The sequence below is a fragment of the Leptonotus elevatus genome, chromosome 4 (genome assembly GCF_054856555.1).
Source record: "Leptonotus elevatus isolate MCC_2025b chromosome 4, RoL_Lele_1.0, whole genome shotgun sequence".
Classification (NCBI taxonomy): domain Eukaryota; kingdom Metazoa; phylum Chordata; class Actinopteri; order Syngnathiformes; family Syngnathidae; genus Leptonotus; species Leptonotus elevatus.
In genome coordinates, this window is record NC_141242.1 from 8789172 (window position 1) to 8800852 (window position 11681).

Here is an 11681-nt window from a genome sequence, read left to right on the forward strand (position 1 = left end):
TCAAATGGGACGATCAAGATATGCGGTCAGATATGAAAAACGGCTGAGGGGGGCGAAAAAATCCACGCCATAACAGTCAAGCATCACTGTCAGTCTTCTTTGACACTGTGTGATCTGTCCATGCATGCGCGCATGTGTGTGTAAAAGCCAGCGGGAATGTCTTTCTGTCACTGTGTGTGCGTGCGTGCGTATGTGCGTGTGTGTGTGTCATCTGGTGTTTTCTGCTGCTGTCACAGAGGATCCTGGCTGCGGTCCTAATTACATGATCCAGCACGTTTCTAATTCGCCATAGCCCTCTCAAATGACATTTACTAATTACTCCTTCCTTTTTTTTCTTCCTTTTTTTTTTTTTAAAGAAACACACTTTTTTGTTTTATGCGTGCGGGGCTCCCTCATGCTTGTTGCCGTGTGGAGACAAAATAAGTTGTGGCAGTCACAGCCTACTGGAAGAGAAAATGTAAACAGGCTTCTTAAATCCTTTTAAAGCATGATGTCGTGTTTAACAATCTGGATTAGTTTTACTTCAGAGGAATCGAATAAAGGGAGTGTGTGTGTGTGTGTGTGTGTGGGGGGGGGGGGGGGTTGGTGTGGCTCTGCAATGCAGTAGACTTGGGATAAAAAGCAGAGCTGAAGGAAATCAAAATATGCTTCATTCAAGTTGGCATATGCCATTTTTTTCAATAGCCTATGGGGCAGTTATGATTAAGGCAGTTGCCATGCAATGTGCGATGTGATCAGAAGGAAAAAAAATACAAACACGTACCGACTCATTGAAACCAACCTGAACAGATAAAAAAAAAGAAAAAGTCAACATCAACAAATTAATTAATGAATATATTTTGTTTAAAAAAAAAATTGGAGGGGGGGGGGGGGGGGTAGAGTGCTATCCCCAAAGCACACCCATTCCCCTTTGACAGCCTGGGTAGCAAATAAATAAATAAATTATAATTAATTAAAAAAACTATTTTTTTTAATAATTAATTGATTATTAACATAACTTATACATGGTGACAATATGGCAATATATTACATAATGTGTCTGAAAAATGTGTTTTAAATATGTTCCAAGCAACACTCACAGAAATAATTCAAGCCTAATTTAAGATTTATGTATTTTTTTCACATAACAAATTCCCATTTTCTTTAAAAAAATTTTTTTTTTAATTATTTTTAGATCATTTTAACATAAAACTACCACATAACACTTCTATATGAAACATATTCATTAGTCTAATAACGCCTATTTATTTGAAATGCATAATCCTCTGGTTTATTTATAATTAAAAGTATAATGACTTTTTTTCATTTGTACATTTTTGGTATGTCTGCATTCAGTTTCATCCCAAAGACAAAAAAAAAATGGTCATAAGTGTTTTTCACATAGCAGTATATTTATCTGCAACAGAGAGCGCTTCTTGTTGCGCTGTGGTCAGAATAATCACACTTGTGCTACGCTGGCCTGGCAGGAGCTGTTGGGCTGAGTTACAGTACAAACCAGTTTGGGGTAAACAAGAACAGGGGTCTGTTTGTGTCCTCTCCAATGTGGCAGGCAGACATGCTGCTCGCTCGCAACTCGGCCTCATTCGCCGCTGTCAAGACTGGTTAGCCCGCCTGTCAATCACAGCTTACAAGTGGGAAGGTGGGGAGGGTGGGGGGGGGGGGGGGGGTACTGGACACACCAGACATGATGTTCTGACAGTATTGTGACTGTATTGCCGCGCATCGCCCATCCGATCCAAAATACTATTTATTTATTTTTTTACCAGTTTGTTAGTATGACGAGTTTTTTATCACTTATGGTTCGGTTCAATTTGGTTATAGTATCATACAGTATAATGGCGCCACAGACCGACTTGGTTGCACTACAGTTCGCTTATGTAGCACGGGGTTGATTGTCTGCTGATTGATTGGTCTACATACAATTGTCCCTTTAGTGTTATAATTGAAAGAAAACTTGAAAGTTGAATTTATGTATGTAAATTGAGCGACTGCATCCTGTTGGTTGCAAATGATTTTATTTATTTATTTTTAGTAGTATTCAGCAGCATAATCGCCCTGATAAATGCAGCATGGCAAATAAAATAATTTGGTTTTTAGCTTAAAACATGTATACATTTATTTATTATGCCCGCCATATATATGCAGATGGCATAGATCAAATAAATAAATAAATAAAATACAACATTACAAATTAATAACAAAAACTCAAATCCGAAGAACATGAAATATTTGATTGGTGTTTAATGTTGCTCCATGCAGAACATTTTATTCCAAATCACTACTGCCACGTGTGGCCGAAAAATGGAACTGCACACTCCCTTCTCACGTACACAATGCGCACATGATGTCATGGTCATATAAAACGGATATTGTAAAGATATTTTTGGGCATATTTTTACATTGAGCAGCCTTAATGAGTCTATATAACATGACTTTGACTTTTTGAATTGAACTACTAAAATAAATGAACTTTTCTCTAAGTAATACTAAAATCTCATATAGGCCTGTAAGCATCTCTCATCTGGCTATTTGTCACTACTGAGGGGCACTATGTGGGACTTAACTCCATTAACTCATTCACTGCCATTGACGGCTATAGACGTCAAAAATTCATTTGAACTATTTCTATTAGTTTCACATTTTTCCCCACTTTTGTTAACAAGAGTATGAAAACCTAGAAAAAATGTATTGTACATTTAGAACAGATATACAATTCGTGATTACTCTTGAGTTAACAAGTTAAGTCATGTGATTAATTACAATTAAATATTTTAATCGCCTGTTGCCCCTAATTAAAAAAAGAAAATAAATATTATTAAAAACTTAGGGGCGTCAGACGATTATTTTTTTAAAATTGTAATTAATCGCATGGCTTCAATAGTTAACTCACGATTAATCACAAATTTTATATCTGTTCTAAATGTACAATATTTTTTTCTAGGTTTTCATACTCTTGTTAACAAAAGTGGGAATTTTTTTTTGAAACTAATAGCAATAGTTCTAATGAATTTTTGACATCTATATGGCAGTTAATGAGTTAATGGGTGGAGCTTGATGCTGTTGATTGGTTGACAAATGGGTTTCATGACAGTTTTGTTATAAGTATTGCCTAGATTATTATTTTTATTACAATACAGCGGTGTCTTGAGATTGTGCCTATTGAAATGAATGAAAATTTAATAAATAAATAAAAATTAAAATAAACGTTTATATTTGTGTTTCTTCGATATGCCCTCACCTCAGCAATATTGTATTATAAAATAAATGTTCTGAATTATAGTTACCTCTATCATAAACCAAATACCCCCGTCCAGTACATGCTTGATGCAACTTTCCTCCCTGCTGGAGACTGTTCCAAAGCGTACGATGACCCAAACCGTAACGGTAGCCGCAATACTCACATCTCTGCGGTATTATTGTAGACAAACGCGGCCACGTGTTGTTCTGCGGTTGTGTAACAGTGCTGAGATGTTGCAGCGTCCCCAGAGGCCGCCGAGTCTTGGTCACATGCAGCCAGGATGTCTGGCTTGGTTCACATGGCAGGATGGATGAGCATTCACCGACATGAGAGAATTGCCACCTTTTTCACAAAACATACAGAACTGCACACATACTCAAACTGCCAGGTGGGACATTTAGAAAACAAGAATTAATAAAGTGCCAATCAAAGCACTTTATTTGTTGGTAACAAAAGCCATCTTATTGGTTTGGAAACATGCAACTTTTCACTCCACGTGTGTTTTTTTTTTTCCCATGCCAGATGAAACCGCATGTACTGTTTGAGTACGCTATTCTGGGAGCGAGACATGAATAATAGAGCGCCGGGGCCAACAATGTGTGTTACATTCCCTTTCTGCTGACCCGAGTGCGCCGACGAGAGCGAGAGAGACGCGCGGAGGAGCGTCTGCGACGAGCCCATCTCGGAGAGCTGCCGGTCCGGGCCGTGGCACGAACCCAGCTCTCTTGGCTGCGGCCCAAGGCATTGTGATTTGTGCTCCTGCCATCTCGTCTGGTTGGAACGCGTGCGGCCGCAGCAGGTTTGTAATTGAATGTAACACTCAGCGGCTTTTTTTTCCCTGTGAGGCGCCTACGAAAAGGAAACAATAGAATATGTGCATGAATGAGGATGAGTGTGGAAGAACAGAAAAAAAAAAAGCCAACATTATACACAATAATGTGGATTGATGTTCGATACAGCACATAGAGAAATAAGTATCACTGTACAATTCGCATCTCATCTTGCTGCATCTACGTAACGGACGTTTCGCTTCATCAAATAGCTTCACCTCCCTCTTATTAATTAATTTATAGTTCATTAGAGGGTGAAAAGTTGTGCCTTTGGCCCAAGGTTCAGGGTTGTGTGTTTCCAGGTGGAGGAGGCCGGCTGTGACTGTCACAAAGTGAAAGCAAAATCTGCATGCCTCACAGGGAAAACTCCTCCTGTGATTAAACATTACCAGCTGTCCTCTGCTGAGCTTTGTCAACTTTTCAACTTGGGAGTTTTGGGGTCAGACTAACCTTGAAAGTAAAATGCCAGACATTGTTGACTTTACAGATCGTTTCAGTAGAGTTCGAGTACTGGCCTCTTTCCTTTAACTTTGATGTACAGTACTGAATAAACTGCATTATGGACATGTTGGGAGAGAAACCGGAGAGGCTGTGGATGCAAACCGATAATCCATCTATAAATACATGTACAGTTAGTTATACCTACACTAAATACACTAGGTGTCGTCTGAGAAAGAAAACAACATTTGACCAAACATTAGATATACAATAACGACACGTAACATATTTAATTGTATTTTGTTATTATGTATTCATTTTCTGGTTGTAGTTTTGGTAAAAGTCTCTTGAATGACAAAAAAATAAAATAATCTGCAAGTATGTAACAGTCAATTAATTACCACTTCTTCCACCAAGAAAAGCGTATGCTATTTTGTCTAGCATCTTTCTTTTGCTTACTAATAATTACGTGTTTGAGCCGTGTAAATTGACTTTTATCTGATCTGAATATATGACGGGATAGCCGATAGGCCAAGACTTTTGAAGCCGTGAGTCCGCCATATTGCTCCACCCAAGAAACGTTTCTCGGCATACGATCCTATACATTTACAGTATCAAAATTGGAGAACATTCGAGGAAGTACTTAGTAGAAACAGCATGATTTATGATGCTTTAAATTTGTTAAACATAAACAAGACGACTTCAGACATTTTACAACTTGCCTTAAATACATGTATAAATTAGATGCTTAATGATGTTTACAGGAGGAAACTTGTATATTTTTTATGAAAGAATTACAACTGTAATTTAACAAAAGACGCCTCTGCCAAATCTAATATTGGGGTCTAAGGAACTGAGCGATAAAAGAAAAACGGGGTCTTCAAAGCAGCACTTACTGTGTTTCCACTTGTTCATTTTTTTTTTTAATTGTTAAAAAATAGTGACCATCCCGCCACAAACCCCCCCCCCCCCCCCCCCCGGCCCTATATTAACTGCCTACGAGCTCTATATGTCTAGTCTGTACGTATAACGTATAGTTTATACAGTAGTCTGCTCGCGAGATGGGAGGAGCAAGATGGCTGCCCTGTCGCTTCAACGGCTTGCACGGGCGTGTACGGGCTATCGCCTATCCAGTAATATATTCAAATCAGTGGTTTAAAGCCACTGTAGAAGGAACAAGGGTTTGTCGAGGGGCTTTTCAACACCGCAACGAGGCACTCTTGTGGCCTTGCAGTGAACTATTCCAAGAAAAGATGCATCTTTTGGGTGTTGGCATAGCTAGCTAGCTAGCATGTTGCCATTGCTAGCTAGTAATAGCTACAGATAACCACTAACATGATGTTCTCTGACAAACTGAAATGGTGAAACACAGTTCAATGATATACACAATTCTAGTCTAGCAGTCTACTACAGAATTGTCCATCTTTTGCACATGTACATTTGTATTGTATTTAGAAACACACTTTTGAATTGACTTGACACCTTTGTGCTTCTAAATCTCCTGTCCTCTCTTTCTACTGTACAAATTCACATAGAAGACAAATGCTGGAATAAAAGTAGGCCAATTACCAGTCTCTATGAATAAAGACATTAATGCAATGTGGCAGAAGCCAAGAAGAGCAGCGAAGGCAGGGTGTCTTCTATCAGCTAACATGAACTCAGAGGGGACACGTAAACAAGCCCCCCTCGATTACATAAGTGCGCTCTTCCTACTGGAAGCATCTCTTATTTTGTGGACCCACCCACTCTTTGTCATGTTAACTTAGCCTTTCAGGCCGGAACATTGTTTTTGCTTTTTGTCCAAAACATTTTGTACACATGCGAACAATCAATGGAAGATGAAATTAAATTAACACACAACGTGCTGATTTTTGCACATTTTAGGTTCATTCTGAAATGTCACACAAAATCCAGTGGCCTATGTTAACTTTTTTTTTGAATAGCGTTTAGTTGGAGTAGCAAAAAAGAGGATTGCCGTTTGGCATTATTGTTCATTTTCCAAGTTGATGGAGATGCTTGTGCCATGTGCACTGCACTCGTGTAAAAAAATCACACAGTGGAGCGGAGGGACACACTGCAGGAGCTATTATCAACAACACCCCCCCCCCCCCCCCACACACACACACACTACTCAATCAATGTCGAGATAAAATGTGAGCATGACAGATGCTGCCGGTGCGAGGCGGGTTAGTGAGGTCAGATTAAGATCCATACGCTGACCTTCTCTTTCGGCCGCCTTCTTGCTCGCGCAGGCCCGATCATCACGGCTATCAATGGGGGCTAATGAGCCTTAATGGTCCTATCCTGGCAGAGCGCTATCGCTCACTCTATGGCCCAGTGCTCGCCGGGGGCCACGTTGGGTTGTTGACGGGTCCTCTCAATAATACGGCGGGCTGTTTACAACGTATCAACAACCGTCCTTGTGATGGGATTTAAAGTGGAAGTGAACCGTAAACATTTCTTGACAATATGTCATATGTGACCTCACTAGTCTAAACATGACATTCTGATTAATATTACATTTGTGGAATAAGAGTTATGAAACAAAATCCAGTCATTCTTATCCATCTCAGAGAGCGACCATTTTGCCACTTGCTGGTGAGCTGTCATTGGTCGTTACCTGAGCCCTGAGCAACATTGATGTCATCTTCAGTCGACAGCAAGTGGCAAAATGGCCGCCCCCTGAGATGGATAAAAACGGCTGGATTTTGCTGCTTTACTCATATTCCACTAACGCAATACTAACCAAAAAAAAAAAAACATATTTAGACCAGTGGGGTTGCCCTTTCATTTCCCCTTTAAAGTTTGTTTGTGTATTCTTGACTAAAATTTTTCATCATAGAACCTTTTATCTCCTTTAGTTTCTGTTATCCTGTATTTTTCTACAATACCACTGATCTTTATGTTGTGTCATTTTTGGTCGACCATTTTATATCCTCATGTTGTTGCAAGCATCCTTAGTCTTCACGTTTCTTGTGCTCCTTCATTTAATAAACAATGGGTTTTTTTTTTGTTCATTTGGCTTCTGAGTCTGCTTTGGGATCCAGTTTCACAGCATAGTCATTTTCTGCCGTCCGCCGTCCAAGTAATCAAAATGACCATATGACTCACTTTTAGTTGTTGTGAAAGCGCTATTTAAATAAAGATGGAGTGGAACTGTTTCAAATGCGGCCATATTTTAGAGAAGATATTAAAGATTTTTGAATGTCTCAGTCCTCTATCATCCTGCATTTTACGGCTACAGAAAGCAATGGTTTATTTTTTTTATTTTTTTTATAACGCACATTTTTAGGCATGATTATGGATGAGTTTGTTAATTTAGAAAAAAAGTTATTTTTGTTTTTTTTTAACAGTAAACAGTAATCGGTACACTGTCGCATTGTACATTTTTTTTTAAAAATCTCAATACAGTATTGTTTTTGAATGTTTGCATCATTCTAAAGCGTGTTAAATTAATGATCTTAAAGTACGCTATAAAACATGCCTAGGCAGTATTTAAATAATGTACGGTATTTGTAAATTGCAAATTTCACACATTGCCCGAGTGGTGATTAGGCATTTGGTGGTGAAAAACTTTGTGCTTCGCTGGCTTTAAAGAGCAGAAAACGAAGTAAGTGACGGATGGGTGGGGGGTGGGGGGGGGGGGGGAAGTCCCATTGCACTTTCGCTGCAGTCGGTCATCTTTTGTCTTTTCTCCTGAATGCAATTATGAGCACATTCGGAGCCTTGGGTGAGCTTTTTATGCATCGTGTTACAAATGTGCAGGCTCACCAAGGCTTGCAAAGAAGTGATTCAGCCATGAACTGTGAAAATGTCAGCCCCTATTAATAATACTTCTGCACAGAGCCTGCTACATCTTAACGTGTGCACTTCGTACTATATATTTAGATGATGGTGAACATTATAGCGAGCTATTTATGTCGCACGGTGCACTTTTGTGGTCCTCAGAATAAGGCTGCAGCCCAGGGTTTAATAAGCCTCCCCTCAGTCTGCCTCGGTTAGACTCAAAGGCGAGTAGCAGCCGCCTGCAGTGCGCAACAACGGCTCCAAATCTGATCCACTTGGACAAGTCAATGCGAGGGTGTAATGCTTGCGCAAAAAATATGGCCTCTATTTCCATCTGATATGTCTGCGCAGCCTATCTTTGACATTTCGACAGGCCTGCGATTACAATATGTGCATTGATTTATCGCTGGTTATTATACGGTATCTTTAAAGAGGCTTATTGGACAATTTAGGAACAAATGCAGTACAAGAAATATGAAATGCTGACCAGATTACTGACATCCGTGCTTATGTAATAATGAACATTCAATTCATTTCAGCAGACTTTTAAAAAATAAAGTTGGATGATGTCATGTGCTAATGTAGTTGTGTGTATTATTTTTTCTAGGGATGGGCGAGTTGAGCCGGCAAGTTACTGGTACTCGAAATTAGAAAGAAATTGCCATTAATTTAATGCCATTTTAAGGGAATATTATATATTGAGATATATACAGTAGGTCTTTCTTTTAAATTATCTGTCATTGGGGTTTTTTGGAGGGGGGGTGGGGTTATGAATCATGAATTAACTCATTCACTGCCATTGACAGTTATGGACGTCAAATATTCATTTGAACTATTTCTATTAGTTTAACTTTTTGTTTTTCACTTTTGTTAACAAGAGTATGAGAACCTTGAGTTTTTTTTTATTGTACATTTAGAACAGATATAAAATTTGTGATTAATCGCGAGTTAACTCGTGAAGTCATGCAATTAATTACGATTTAAAAATTTTATCCCGACGCTCCTAATTTTTAATAATCTTTTCTTTTCTTTTTAAATCGCGTCAGGCGATTACTTTTTTTATTGTAATTAATCGCATAACTTCAATTGTTGACTCACAAGTATTCATAATTTTTTTATCCATTTCTAAACGTACAATATTTTTTTTCTAGGTTTTCATACTCTTGTTAACAAAAGGGGGAAAAATGTTAAACTAATAAAGAAATAGTTCAAATGAATTTTTGACGTCAATAGCCGTCAATGGCATTGAATGAGTTAATATAAAAGACAGACTGATTAAAGTGGAAGTCAACCTTAAACATTTCTTGACAATAATATGTTATATGTGACCTCACTAGTCAAGGTCATAAACATGACATTTTGATTAATATTACATTTGTGGAATAAGAGTTATGAAGCAAAATGCAGCCATTTTTATCCATATCAGGGGGCGGCCATTTTGCCACTTGCCGTCGACTGAAGATGACATCACAGTTATTCAGGTCTCGGGTAACAACCAATCACAGCTCAGCTTCAGAAAACAGGTGAGCTGTGATTGGTCGTTGCCTGAGCCCTGAGTAACTGTGGGCGGCCATTTTGCCACATGCTGTTGACTGAAGATGACATCACAGTTGCTCAAGGCTCAAGCAACGACCAATCACAGCTCCCCTGTTTTCTGACGCTGAGCTGTGATTGGTTGTTACCTGAGACCTGCGCAATATTGACGTCATCTTCAGTCGACAGCGAGTGGCAAAATGGCCTCCCCCTGAGATGAATAAAAACAGCTGGATTTTGCTGCTTAACGCAAAAACAATTTGGGGAATTGGCTTCCCCTTTAAGAGATGATGTACTCCACCAAAGGTTATTTCTGCTCATAATTCTAAACATATCCAGGCTCCTACAGTGAATTCCTTGAAACAACTAAACCATCGCAGTCCACTGCATGTCTGCTAGCACAATTGGGACCCGTGCAGCTATTTATTTGCACACACCTGCCTGAGGCTTAATTACATTTGCACAGTTCACAAGGTCCCCGGTTGTCGCCTTCGGACAGACCTCCTGAGCAGAAAGCCGAAACATGACGCACGTACAAAAAGACAATAAGCTTCTATTAGCGAGAGGCCGATCTCGATAATAAACAGAGAGCGAATATATGGAGGGAGACTTAAAAAACAGAAGCTGGATGTTTCAACCTCGGGGCTGTTTGCAAGCATGTCTGCGACGGAAGCGCGCTCACACGCGCTCGCACATGCACGCTGAGCCCCGTGTGCCATACAGACGAGCATAAAGAGACAGAGAGGGAAGCACAGTTGACTTCCTCTGTCGTTACTCACACCTGCAGAAGGATGCAATCTCCATAGCAACAGGACTTGGCAACAGTGTGCAGAGTTGATATTTGAGGTTGTGATCTTTAATACGCCCCTTTTCGCTACCCCCCCCCCCCCCCCGCAGTGTTTGACAGAAATTTGTGTTCCTCGTGTAACAATAAAGTGGCTTTTTGTTCTCATGATTTGAATGCTATAGCATTAACACAGATCAAATGAGCAGTAATCGTCTCGAGAGGTGCTTAAGAGGGAAACGGTTAAAAAAGACCCTGAGCTCTATTTAAAACGGAATAGATTTGAAAAAGCCGAACAGATCCACTCACATTGTGTGTGCGTGTTATTAAATCATGTGTGACTTTGGGGTATTTTTCTGCCTGCAGGGCCTGCACTAGGCCTATAATTAGCTCTGCAAAAAAAAAAAAATGAAGAGACCACTGCGAAATTATTACCTGAGATACAAGTGACCTGACTCGTCAGTTTTTCAAGATACGACATGTCATTCAAACCATTATTTGCTTTGACTTGCGAGCAAAAGTTTGAGAAACAATGTGCAATAACTGTTTGGATTATTGAATATAGTTTATTTTCTTAATCTAAGTCTACTTATATTTTATTTTGACGACTACCATTATACAGGCCTACCATGGGACCGCGGGGAAACAAAATCTTGGTTGTCGCCGACAATGGCAATAACATCAATTCTGATTCTGATATGGTGGCAGTGAACTAAAGCAACTTTCACTTCACGAGTAACAGTTTAGCACAGTGAACGCATCTTCAAAAAAGAAACTTCTAGCTAGTTATTGCCACTTCCAGTTAAAGTTTAAATATACAACTAAGAGTACAGCAAGTGTTCGATGAAATTGAACATTTTTGCATTTCTCAGCTGAGATCCAGCTCACCTGTGACACTAGGAACTGTGAATAAGACAATGTTCGCGTATATGTGTTTGTGTTTTGCAAGGCCAGAATACTCTTCATTACAATGATTTGAAAGTGTATTAATAAACAGATTAAACAACCGCAGATGACTACTTGAAAGACTTTAAGAAGGCATAAAAGTACTTTTTTTTTTTTTACAATGACC

The 11681-nt window shown here is 39.3% G+C and overlaps 1 protein-coding gene across 2 annotated transcripts in view; it reads right to left on the reverse strand.

Annotated features, from left to right (window-relative positions):
• Positions 1 to 3030: 3030 nt before the first annotated feature.
• The window catches only part of LOC147175387 (uncharacterized), a 30886-nt gene continuing 22235 nt past the window's right edge, over positions 3031 to 11681 (reverse strand). Inside the window, exon 20 of one of the 2 annotated variants that reach the window (XM_086074819.1) lies at positions 3031 to 3580. In XM_086074819.1, coding sequence (XP_085930945.1) covers positions 3504 to 3580 — 77 coding nt within the window. In that variant the 3' untranslated portion in view covers positions 3031 to 3503. Of the gene's footprint in view, positions 3581 to 3913; positions 4088 to 11681 lie in introns of those variants that run through there. The other variant, XM_086074822.1, reaches the window with a different exon arrangement.